At 41.5% G+C, this 12,758-nt stretch overlaps 1 protein-coding gene across 1 annotated transcript in view; it reads right to left on the bottom strand.

The window, feature by feature from the left end:
- Positions 1 to 1,580: 1,580 nt before the first annotated feature.
- LOC139583809 (CYFIP-related Rac1 interactor B) overlaps positions 1,581 to 12,758 on the bottom strand; it is a 56,044-nt gene continuing 44,866 nt past the window's right edge. Inside the window, exons 6-12 of the mRNA XM_071415318.1 lie at positions 10,110 to 10,249; positions 7,586 to 7,663; positions 5,383 to 5,499; positions 5,156 to 5,235; positions 3,224 to 3,350; positions 3,031 to 3,101; positions 1,581 to 2,381 (exon numbers count right to left, since the gene is read on the bottom strand). Coding sequence (XP_071271419.1) covers positions 2,312 to 2,381; positions 3,031 to 3,101; positions 3,224 to 3,350; positions 5,156 to 5,235; positions 5,383 to 5,499; positions 7,586 to 7,663; positions 10,110 to 10,249 — 683 coding nt within the window. The 3' untranslated portion in view covers positions 1,581 to 2,311. The remainder of the gene's footprint in view (positions 2,382 to 3,030; positions 3,102 to 3,223; positions 3,351 to 5,155; positions 5,236 to 5,382; positions 5,500 to 7,585; positions 7,664 to 10,109; positions 10,250 to 12,758) is intronic.

Below are 12,758 nucleotides of genomic sequence, written 5' to 3'. Positions count from 1 at the left end.
CTACTCTTAGGCCCAGTTAGTTAGCAAGAATAGCAACGACCAAACATTGCAGATCCCGAGGACCAGAGTTGCCCAACCATGCCTTATACTGAAGAAATGGTGACCTCTTCTGGCCCTGCCTCCCATGTGTTGTGTGTAGATAGAGTAACTGGTGGGGGCTAATATAGCTTTGGCTGACTCATCTGTTGTTTCCCTAGCAGTTTATTGCCGTTCCATTAAACTGGAACCTCCATAAACAAATTAATGTTATTCTTTTCAGCAAGTTTTTTTGGTGAGTCAAACGTCCCGTAATGTACACTACATGACCAAAAGTATGTGGACACCAGCTCATCGAACATCTCATTCCAAAATCATGGGCATTAAAATGGAGTTGGTCCCCACTTTGCTGCTATAACAGCCTCGATTCTTTTGGGAAGGCTTTCCACTAGATGTTGGAACAATGCTGCGGGGACTTGCTTCCGTTCAGCCACAAGAGCATTAGTGAGGTCGGGCACTGATGTTGGGCAATTAAACCTGACTCGCAGTCAGCGTTCCAATTCATCCCAAAGGTGTTCGATGGGGTTCAGGTCAGGGCTCTGTGTAGGCCAGTCAAGATCTTCCACACCGGTCTTGACAAACCATTTCTGTATTGACCTCGCATGCTGAAACAGGAAAGGGCCTTCCCCAAACTTTTGCCACAAAGTTGGAAGCACAGAATCATCTAGAATGTCATTGTATGCTGTGGCGTTAAGAGTTCCCTTCACTGGAACTAAGGGGCCTAGCCCGTACCATAGAAAACAGCCCCAGACAATTATTCCTCATCCACCAAACTTTATAGTTGGCACTATGCATTGGGGCAGGTAGTGTTCTCCTGGCATCCGCCAAACCCAGATTCGTCCGTCGTACTGCCAGATGGTGAAGCGTGATTCATCACACCAGAGAACGCGTTTCCGCTGCTAAAGAGTCCATTGGCGGCGAGCTTTACACCACTCGGCATTGCGCATGGTGATCTTAGGCTTGTGTGCGGCTGCTTGGCCATGGAAACCCATTTCATGAAGTTCCTGACAAACAATTATTGTGCTGACGTTGCTTCCAGAGGCAGTTTGAAACTCAGTAGTAAGTGTTGCAACCAAGGACAGACAATTTTTATGTACTATGTGCTTCAGCACTTGGCGGTCCCATTCTGTGAGCTTGTGTGGCCTACCACTTTGTGGCTGAGCCGTTGTTGCTCCTAGACGTTTCCACTTCACAATAACAGCATTACAGTTGACTGGGGCAGCTCTAGCAGGGCATACATTTGACGACCTGACTTCTTAAAAAGGTGGCCTTCTATGACGGTGCCACGTTTAAAGTCACTGAGCTCTTCAGTAAGGCCATTCTACTGACAATGTTTGTCTATGGAGATTGCATTGCTGTGTACTCAAATGTATATACCTGTCAGCAACGGGTGTGGCTGAAATAGCCGAATCCATTAATTTGAAGGAGTGTCCACATACTTTTGTATATATAGTGTATTTCGTTGTGTAGAAAATGTTTTTCTTGCTCTAGCTAAGTTTGACTACATGGTGTTTTCTAGAAAATATGCAGGGTAAGCACAGAGAGTCATTTGTAGAAAACAAGAGTTCTCTGTTTATTTTTCCCAGCTGCAACATACTGTCAACAACAGTACAGACTCACAACTTTAAAAATGATTTGCACACATCGCAGTTTGAAATGTTCAAGGAAAAATACAACACAACTATGAAAAATGGCATACACTCAAATCACACTCAAAACCTATAAAAAAATATAAAACATTAACAGTACAAACTTTTTAATCGTCTTAATTCCGACAAGTACCATTCAGAGAACAAAACATTGAACACAACTGAGCAAACAAATTAAACTTGAACCATACTTTTTTTTAAATAGAACAAATACGTCATTTCGTCATGCAGAAGATGTAACATTAAATAATAAATCAAACAAAAAATAATATATATTTCTCTATATAGCTCTCTTTTTAAAATGTTCAAGTCAAAGCACTCCCATCTCTTACACAGGGAAAAACTCAAATCATTTTTTTTTTAACAACAGAGAACCCACAATGCTTTCATAGCTGCCATCTTGTTCTATGGCCTTTTTCGAAAACATTTAAATCTCAGCAACATCTTTTTGGCACATAAAATACGTGCATAATGGCAGTAGCATTTTGCATTATAAAAAGTGCAGCTCTTTCTCCATTTAAAATAAAATAAAACAAAACATTCTGTGCACCGACGGCGTTGGGGAGAGAGCATCAACGTCTCCCGAAACCGGGCGTGAGGCGAGCGGTTGTACCAGGGTTTCAGCCCTACTGCTGCTGCAGCATGCTCTTGATGGTCTTGTTGGTCGATTCGTCATTCAAATGCTTGGTTGTGTACCTGCGAGAGACAGATGAATAGACAGACCAGACAGAGCGATCAGTGCCAGGATCTGTGAACGTAACACGACTGCTCTTGCAGAGAGTGTGAGAAAGCCTTGATGACAGTATCACAGCTTTGAACTCAGAGACAGATGTGCAATCCCAGAAAGACAGAAAGAAAGAGAAGAGAGGGCTGGAGGCGGGAGGCTTTGACCCAGGAGTGACCTCACGTGACTGGAAAAGAGTGACTGAGCGTGCCCGAAGGACCTGATGATGTGATGTGCAGATGTGTGCGCGGTTAACACGGAAATGGCCGTGTCAGCTGCGAACAGCTGCGAGAGCGTGAGCCACTTAGATTTAAGAAGAGAGCAGGGCGCCGGGGCTCAAAGAAATGTAATCCTCTCTGATCTTCAATAATCTAAAACTGTGGGATTCCACATTTAACACAAACACTAAACAACACATTATTTTAATACCTCTTAACGTGTTGAAAAAAAAAAACGGAATAATGAAGGAAAAGTGGCCAAATATGGCTGTATTTTATTTCACAGTAAGTATGCTACTGTCTGTTAAAATGTGAGAAGAAAAAGGTTGCAATAGTATTCTGTAAAACATATTCTCTGTTTAAAGAAAAGCATTGTTCAGCTATAGACAAGGTGGGCCTTTACCTGAGAGCGTTTAAAAGGCCTTCTACGCTGTTGGGCGGTTGATCTCGGAGGACCTTGATGCACCCTTTCATCTGTAAAGCAGAAAACACCATGTTGAGATTAATCAGTGTTGTGTGTGTGTGTGTGTGTGCTTGTGTGTGGCCAATCCTCTGGGACTGGGAGCCTTGCTGACATAGCTCCACCCTGCACTCACATCAATCTTGGAAGACTTGGAGAAGGCTCCGACAGGATGCACATAGTCATAGAGGATGATGACGCCAACCATGACGCGCAGGCAGAACGAAACCGTCTCCTCACTGGTGAAGCGGCTACGGTACTCCCTGGAAACACAGAAAGGCAATGAGATTGCTGATCACGGATGTTTCCCCTGTCCATATAATAGGGTGTCCAATCAAAAACGCATCTTTTGACCAATGAGTAAAATAATATGTTAATATTTTATAGATACTCCTCTAAGAAAATCAATGGTCCAAACCTCATGTCTCTATCATAATCCGTTCAAAGTTATTTGAGTTTTTACCCTTGTAGGATGTCCAAAATCAGGGTGACTAAATCAATGGAGGCCAGAGAAAAAAAGTTGTCAAAAATCAGGAAAATCATGTCAGTTACACTGGGTGTTGTGCGAGAATTAAGGTTAACTGAGGACATAAAACAATATAAAAGGCAAGATGACATTTCATATTTTATTATACGCTTTTATTATACGTTTTTCATATTAATGCAAAATTCCTGTTCTTTTTTGAAGATTTCTCACAAAAACAAGCGTATCTCTGTGAAATGTCAATGGAGCACTGAGCGTACCTCAAGCTTTTCACTTTCAAAGCTTTTTACAGTAAATTAATTTTGTGTCATGTTAATTTCGCTATTTGCAACCCACGAAAACAACTTTGCAGATGACCACCACAACACGTAAAATCCTAAAAGTTGCTGCTCAGAGCTCTGTGACTATTATCGGATGTATTAGGTTATGAAATCCAACCTTTTAGATATAATGTTAATGATATGTTAGAGAAAGACACCACTGAACAATTCAAAACATGAAGAATCATATTTGTCTAAGTAACATTTATTTTCTAACATAAAGATGTGAAATTTCATCCCCAAAGTACATTTTTCACCCGCTCTGTGCAGAGTGGATGGACACCCCACACCAGGGTTCCCCAACTGGCGGGTCATTTTATTTGGCCCCTTAAGTTTTTTGTGGGTCATACAATATTGTAAAAACATAAGCAAATCAGCTTGAATCAGGGGTTGGAACCGGTTCAGGGAACAGAACCGAAAACCGAAAAGAACAACATTTAACATTCTGTTAAAATGTAACATATTTCAAGCTAAACTGTAGTTAGTTTGTATCCCGTTTAGTGAATAATTACTGTATTAATGGAGTTTGGACCAAAAAACTGTGTACAGTGCCATGCAAAAGTATTCAACCCCTTGACGTTTTTCCTATTTTGTTGCCTTACAACCTGGAATTAAAATAGATTTTTTTGGGGGGGTTGTATCATTTGATTTACACAACATGCCTACCACTTTGAAGATGCAAAATATTTTGTGAAACAAACAAGAAATAAGACAAAAAACTGAACTTGAGCGTGCATAACTATTCACTCCCTAAGGTCAACACTTTATAAGCCACCGTACCGATCCTGTACATCCGCTAACCCTAACCCTAACCCTAACCCTGGAAATCTTTCTTTTGGTGTTTTTCAGAGTCAGTAGAAAGGCCTCTTTAGTGTCCTAAGTTTTCATAACTATGACCTTAATTGCCTACTGTCTGTAAGCTGTTAGTGTCTTCACGACCGTTCCACAGGTATGCACCTGTTCATTAATTGTTTATGGTTCATTGAACAAGCATGGGAAACAGTGTTTAAACCCTTTATAATGAAGATCTGAAGATCTGAATTTTTACGAATTATCTTTGAAAGACAGAGTCCTGAAAAAGGGACATTTCTTTTTTTGCTGAGTTTATGTGATCGTATACAAATGTAAGCAAGGTTTGAAATGATTATATTTTTGTTAAAAAATTATATTATAATTCAAATTCTTTGTAATTATGTTCCAGTCTCCTGACCATCCGCTCAATAAAAAAAAACAAAAAAAACGTCCTGTGGATGGGATCACTTACGGCGTTTCCAACATGACTTTGCACACACTCGCCATCGTGCTTAAGCAGTCTGTCGTGTTCTCGATGGGCAAGTTCTTATTCTAGGCCAACAGAAAGAGAGACGGGAAGTTTTTTCCTACAGTAAACCACATTGTTGCATTGGTCACTTCAATTATTGATGGGCAATGTGTCAGATATTAAGGTTGTTAAGTAAGGAAGCTGTGAAACCACTTTCGATGGGATCCTACCTCTGAGACAAACTTTGTCGTGCCGTCGCTTAACGTCTTCAACATGGGCGTGGCATCGGCGTAGAACAGAGATATCCGATTGGCCAGCTCGTTGTTGACTTCATTCTCCCCCTCTGTCTGAGAACCAAGGAACAGTTCATCAATGTTGTCACTTTACAAACATTGAATATTATGGAGAAAGTAGATGCTGGTAGAGAAATACTGTATATTCAGTAACGGTAAGGTGATGATTTTTCTGCCTTAAAGACTGAACCTTTATTCTCGAATGCGGAATAATATGAATAATCCTCTGGGACGTGAAGACATGTCACATGAAAAAAGTATCACATTTGAATAAGAACTAATGTATTTTCCACCAGAACAGATAAGTGTTGTGTCTTTGTATAAAATGTCTGAGTGATTCCAGTAGACAGTGCCTGAACGCTGAGAATTAAGTAATGCTCCTCTGTACTGCTGGGCTGGAGAAAGTTTTCAGTGCCTGGCTATGGATAGACAGCGTCCCAAATGGCACTCTATTCCCTACATAATTCACTTCTTTTGACCAGATCCCCATGGGCCCTGATCAAAAGTAGTGCACTTTATAGGAAATACGGTGTGTCATTTGAGACACAGTGACGGGCTCTAGCAGTGACAGGTTTGAACAGTCGCACCGTCTGGGGCCATTTGTTAATGGCAAATTCACGTAGGGGGAATAAAGCTACAGATACATATAGTGAACAAAAATATAAATGCAACATTCAACAATTTAAAACGATTTTACGAAGTTACAGTTATGGATTTCACATGAATGGGCAGGGACGCAGCCAATCAGGAGTTTTACCCCACGAAAGGGCTTTATTACAGACAGAAATACTACTTGTCCGGATGAGGTCCTGGTCTGGCATGGTTACACTTGGTCTGGTTGTGAGGCTGGTTGGACATACTGCCAAATTCTCTAAAACGACATTGGAGGCGGATTATGGTATAGAAATGAACATTAAATTCTCTGGCAACAGCTCTGGTGGACATTCTGCAGTCAGCATGACAATTGCACACTCCCTCATCTTGAGACATCTGTCATTGTGTTGTGTGACAAAACTTCACATTTTAGAGTGGCCTTTTACAGTCCCCAGCACAGGTGCACCTGTGTAATGATCATGCTGTTGGATGGATTATCTTGGCAAAAGAGAAATTCTCACTAACAGGGATGTAAACAAATGTGTGCACAACATTTGAGAGAAATAAGCTTTTTGTGCGTATGGAACATTTCTGAGACATTTTATTTCAGCTCATGAAACTTTACATGTTGCATTTCCATTTTTGTTCAGTATAGATAAAAACCCAGGTGCGCGTCTCGAGAACACGGGCAGATTGCGTTTACTTTATTCACTAAAGAACAACTGAAAAAATTCAGACCTTTCTCAGATGTCCTTGGTCCTATTGAAAATGGTATACTTGCTGTCATTTTGAAGTGTGGCTGTGCGGAGATAGGAGACTGAATTGTTCTTTAGACGCCTGCCATGCTATCGCAAGAATACATCTCATCTAAATAATATAGCATTTCTAAAAGATTCAAATATCAGGGGACAAAATACTGACCCCTGAGGTACATGGGGTTTAGAGATGATACAACTAACTTGTACTGCCTTTAAATGTATTTATGATAGACTTAGTGCAAGATCTACTCATGAAATAGTTATCATATAGCCCATAATGACCCTATATAGCCTGTAATGTTAATGCAGGATGAACACTTGGCCCCCTGCTGAGCTTGATGAAGCGGGAAGAGGACTGGGGCACCGGGTCTTTCTGGGTGGTTTCCCTTATCACCAGTGTATCCCAGAGGGTCTGTGGTGCAGACCCCAAACTGTTCTCAGATCATGCTCGAACTGTTCCACTGAGGCCTGTGAGTCCCAGAGGGACTGAGGACATGCAACGGATCTCAGATCATGTATATGGTGCATGTCGCTCCGCTCCGACCCCTGTGCTCCAAGTGAACGCCTCAAACTCCCTTTGAGTCCCCAGTGGCTCAAGTAAACTATTTTCGGACGAGTTGCATACGCACAAAGGCTGACATATTGTGCGTTTGTTGACGGACAATCATCTTCGTTGTCCAAAAACCGCTGACTTAATCCGTAATTATCGGACACAAAATATCTGTGCCTGTAGCCTCAGGGGGAAAGAACCATCAGCCCCTCAGATTAGATTTCAGTAGTCAGCTCACCGGTGTATTGTTGATCCGCATGCGGCTCAAAGTTCTCCTGTAATAGCTGAAGTCATTCTGGATGGCAGGGTTAGTCATCTGCAACACATGGATTAACATGTACATTACAAACAGAAAACTCAGGACTTTGTGTGTGTGTGTGTGTGTGTGTGTGTGTGTGTGTGTGTGTGTGTGTGTGTGTGTGTGTGTGTGTGTGTGTGTGTGTTTCTGAAGTTAGAACAGCACACAGCATGCGGCAGCAGATGTCCAGCTCTCTGAAATACTCCATCATGACAGGATGTTATAGCAAACAAGGCAGATACATTGCTAGGGACGGAGATGGAATGAAAAGGACATCGATAGGATTGAATCTTCTATTTATGTATATCCCTTCATATTTCCTCGCTTGTCCTTTATAATAGGACACATTTATTTTCAACTGTCAATGAATGAAATACTTGTTAGTTCCCTTTAGCAGTGTGGCAGTGGCTCAGTCTGTTTGGAAGTATGAAAGAAGTGTCAACAACACTAAGGATGATGAGAGGCTACTAGAGACGCTCTTGTTATACAGATAGTGGAGGTTTGCGGTTACAATACAGACATGAGACAGTGCTCCTTACTACTGGGACCACCAGACAAAGGGAGGTTAGCGGTCAGAGGTCACAGGTCAGGCCATGAGGTGACACTCTGATTTAGGGGGGAGGGAAGGGGTAGCTTGCACCCCTATGTGATTAGCTATAGAACATCGGTGACATTGTGATTTGGCAACACAACCTCAAATCTTACTTTGTCGAGTAGGCACACTCCATTTTAAATCTCTAGAGGCAATCGACGCAAACAAAGAAGCGCGGCTGCCCTGCTTCCTTCCACAAAGACGATCATTAGACCTTGTCTTGAGTGGAGCTTACCTTTAATAAACCACTGGCCAATCAGTGGGCCCCGTTCAGCACGTCAACCTCCTGCTCCTCCAATGTGCTGAGACGCCTCCCTAATTACCCCTAGCAACACGCTATTAACCCTGGCCAGCACGAGAAGCAGGGTAATCCCACCACAATAGATTGGTACCTAGTGCTAGTGGCTAGTGCCAGGCCAGCCCATTTCACCAGTGAGTGGCTTTAAAAACACGACAGGCGGGTAGGCGGGTGGGTGTTCTAACTAGGTCAATGCCTGTCATCGGTGTATGGGGAGTGAAAAATGTATGAATGGTGCCTGGCATGACACCTTGCACCCCCTTACTTTCACGCTTTTAATGCCCATGCAGTGTATGGGGGTACCGGGCAGGAGGGCTAGTTAATTGGGGTTTCGTGACGGAGTGCCTGGGGGTGTCAGGATGCTAGTTTGAGTAGGAGGGTGTGTGTGTGTGTGTGTGTGTGTGTGTGTGTGTGTGTGTGTGTGTGTGTGTGTGTGTGTGTGTGTGTGTGTACACATTTCGCTCTGACGCCTTGTGAGCTGGATGAAAACTCATTTGATTATATCTGACGTCCGTATATTAAGGACTCCCTGGCACATTTGCTAGACTACTTGGCCAGGCGATTGTAAGTGGAGGATCTGTCTGTGACTCAAACAAATAGGCAATCTGTGGGTTTCTACCCGGGATCAACTATAAAGCATGTCTCTGTGTGTTGAAGACGGGAGCCCTAGCCAAGTGATGCTTCCCAAATGACACCCTAATCCTTTTATAGTGCACTAGTTTTGACCAGAACCCTATGGACCCTGGTCAAAAGTAGTGCACTACATAGGGCATAGAGTGCCATTTGGGATGCTAGCAAAAAAGCACCAGCCTACTACACTATCCTATTGATCTTCCCATTCATTCCAGCAGTGTGTATACCAGTGAGTGGTATTCAAAGTCAGGGGGGAACTGCAATGGGGTCAACAAAAATGCCCCATATTTTTTGAATATATATATATATAAATAAGAGTACAGATTATTGTATGGGACAATACATCAATGTTTTTGAGAAAAATAATTAGAAAAATTCTATGTTATTGAGTAAATGTATTTATTAGTTTCTTTTCATTTTGATAAAAGTTGAAAATGTAATTAGTAATGAGAATGAATTGAATTTGTTCATGTAAAAATCGAAAAGTACCGATTATAATGTTGTGTCATTATAGTTGGGGTAGGGTGGGGCCACGAGAAATTATTGCAAAAACAATTGCGGCCCCAGAAACTCTGTCGGAAAAAATAGGGCTGAAAATGTTTAAAATACCACTGGTGTAGACTACAGTATTATAAACCAAGTCCTCCCTGGACAGGATCCAAGTTGTATCATCTGTTCATTGGCTGAGGCTTCATGGTGTACAGCACTAACACCTAAATAACAGGGTATTAACACCTCGTTATGCCAAAGAGAGTTAGCTTGCACGTTATCAGAAGGAATAGGTACACTGTGTATATAGTAACAACTTAACCATGCCAACAACAGCACCACACAAAGCTATTACAGCTTAGAATAACAACAAGGGATGGATGAAATGAGGGAACGGTGGGGACTCTGGGCTAAATTGAGTAAATGGTGGCCAGAGATATCATGGGACGTACTTTGAGCTCGTCGAAGCGCAGTGTGAAGTGCAGGATCTCGGCGAACTGCTTGGCCAGCGCCTGTTCGCGCTCCAGGTTCTGCGTGGGGTTGTCATACGTCTCGCTGGTCAGGGCTCCCAGTAGGCTGTGCAGCGCCGCCTCTGTAACACAAATCAAATCAAATTGTTTTGGTAAAGGCACAGTCAACTTAATGTATGTAAACTTCTGACCCACTGGAATTGTGATACAGTGAATTATAAGTGAAATAATCTGTCTGTAAACAATTGTTGGAAAAATGTATTGTCATGCACAAAGTAGATGTCCTAATCGACTTGCCGAAACTATAGTTTGTTAACAAGAAATGTGTGGAGTGGTTGAAAAACGAGTTTTAATGATTCCAACATACGTGTATGTTAACTTCCGACTTCAACTGTACACATGATTAGCAGATGTTATTGCGGGTGTAGCGAAATGCTTGTGCTTCTAGCTCCGACAGTGCAGTAATACCTAACAAATTACACAACATATACCCAATACACACAAATCTAAGTCGGAATGAATTAAGACTATATACAGTTGAAGTCGGAAGCTTACATACACTTAAATTGGAGTCATTAAAACTTGTTTTTCAACCACTCCACAAATTTCTTGTTAATAAACTATAGTTTTGGCAAGTTGGTTAGGACATCTACTTTGTGCATGACACAGTCATTATTCCAACAATTGTTTACAGAGATTATTTCACTTATAATTCACTGTATCACAATTACAGTGGGCCAGAAGTTTACATACACTAAGTTGACTGTGCCTTTAAACAGCTTGGAAAATTCCAGAAAATTATGTCATGGCTTTAGAAGCTTCTGATAAATGATGTCAATTAGCCTGAGTCAACTGGAGGTGTACCTGTGGATGTATTTCAAGGCCTACCTTCAAACTCAGTGCCTATTTGCTTGACATCATGAGAAAATCAATAGAAATCAGCCAAGACCTCAGAAAATAAATTGTAAGTCTGGTTCATCCTTGGGAGCAATTTCCAAACGCCTGAAGGTATCACGTTCATCTGTACAAACAATAGTATGCAAGTATAAACACCATGGGACCACGCAGCCGTCATACTGCTCAGGAAAGAGAAGTGATCTGTCTCATTGAGATGAATGTACTTTGGTGCAAAAAGTGCAAATCAATCCCAGAACAACAGCAAAGGACCTTGTGAAGATGCTGGAGGAAACAGGTACAAAAGTATCTATATCCACTGGAAAACGAGTCCTATATCGACATAACCTGAAAGGCCGCTCAGCAATGAAGAAGCCACTGCTCCAAAACCGCCATAAAAAAGCCAGACAACAATTTGCAACTGCACATGGGGACATAGATCGTACTTTTTGGAGAAATGTCCTCTGGTCTGATGAAACAAAAATATAACTGTTTAGCCATAATGACCATCGTTATGTTTGGAGGAAAAAGGGGGAGGCTTGCAAGCCGAACACCATCCCAACTGTGAAGCACAGGGGTGGCAGCATCATGTTGTGGGGGTGCTTTGCTGCAGGAGGGACTGGTGCACTTCACAAAATAGATGGCATCATGAGGGAGGAAAATTATGTGGATATATCGAAGCAACATCTCAAGACATCAGTCAGGAAGTTAAACCTTGGTCGCAAATGGGTCTTCCAAATGGACAATGACCTCAAGCATACTTCCAAAGTTGTGGCAAAATGGCTTAAGGACAACAAAGTCAAGGTATTGGAGTGGCCATCACAAAGACCTGACCGCAATCTTATAGAAAATGTGTGGTCAGAACTGAAAAAGCGTGTGCGAGCAAGGAGGCCTAGAAACCTGACTCCGTTACACCAGCTATGTCAGGAGGAATGGGCCAAAATTCACCCAACTTATTGTGGAATGCTACCCGAAACGTTTGACCCAAGTTAAATAATTTATAGGTAATGCTACCAAATACTAATTGAGTGTATGTAAACTTCTGACCCACTGGGAATGTGATGAAAGAAATAAAAGCTGAAATAAATCACTCTCTCTACTATTATTCTGACATTTCACATTCTTAAAATAAAGTGGTGATCCTAACTGACCTGAGACGGGGAATTATTACTAGGATTAAATGTCAGAAATTGTGAAAAACTGAGTTTAAATGTATTTGGCTATATAAACTTATATAAACTTCCGACTTCAACTGTACTTATGGACGAGCGATGTCAGAGCGGAACGGACTAAGATACAGTAGAATAGTATAGAATACACTATATACATATGAGATGAGTAATGCCAGATATGTAAACATTAAGTGACTAAGATACCATACCATAGAATAGTATAGAATACAGTATATACATATGAGATGAATAATGAGTAATGCTAGATATGTAAACATTATTAATTGACTAAGATACCGTAGAATAGTATATAATACAGTATATACATATGAGATGAGTAATGCCAGATATGTAAACCTTATTAAAGTGACTAGTGTTCCATTCCTTAAAGTGGCCAGTGATTTCTAGTCTATGCCTATATGCAGCAGCCTCTAATGTGGTAGCGATGGCTGTTTAAGACACGGACAAGGAGAGGGTGTTAGAGACCGTTGTGTGTTGTGAATGATTAGCTAAATATCGGTCTAATAAAACGCAATAATCATGAATTACATCATGATATCAAATG

Source organism: Salvelinus alpinus, chromosome 8, assembly GCF_045679555.1.
Source record: "Salvelinus alpinus chromosome 8, SLU_Salpinus.1, whole genome shotgun sequence".
Taxonomy (NCBI): Eukaryota; Metazoa; Chordata; class Actinopteri; order Salmoniformes; family Salmonidae; genus Salvelinus; species Salvelinus alpinus.
The sequence above is the reverse complement of the archived record's forward strand: the minus strand, read 5'-3'. Positions and strand labels throughout refer to the sequence as shown.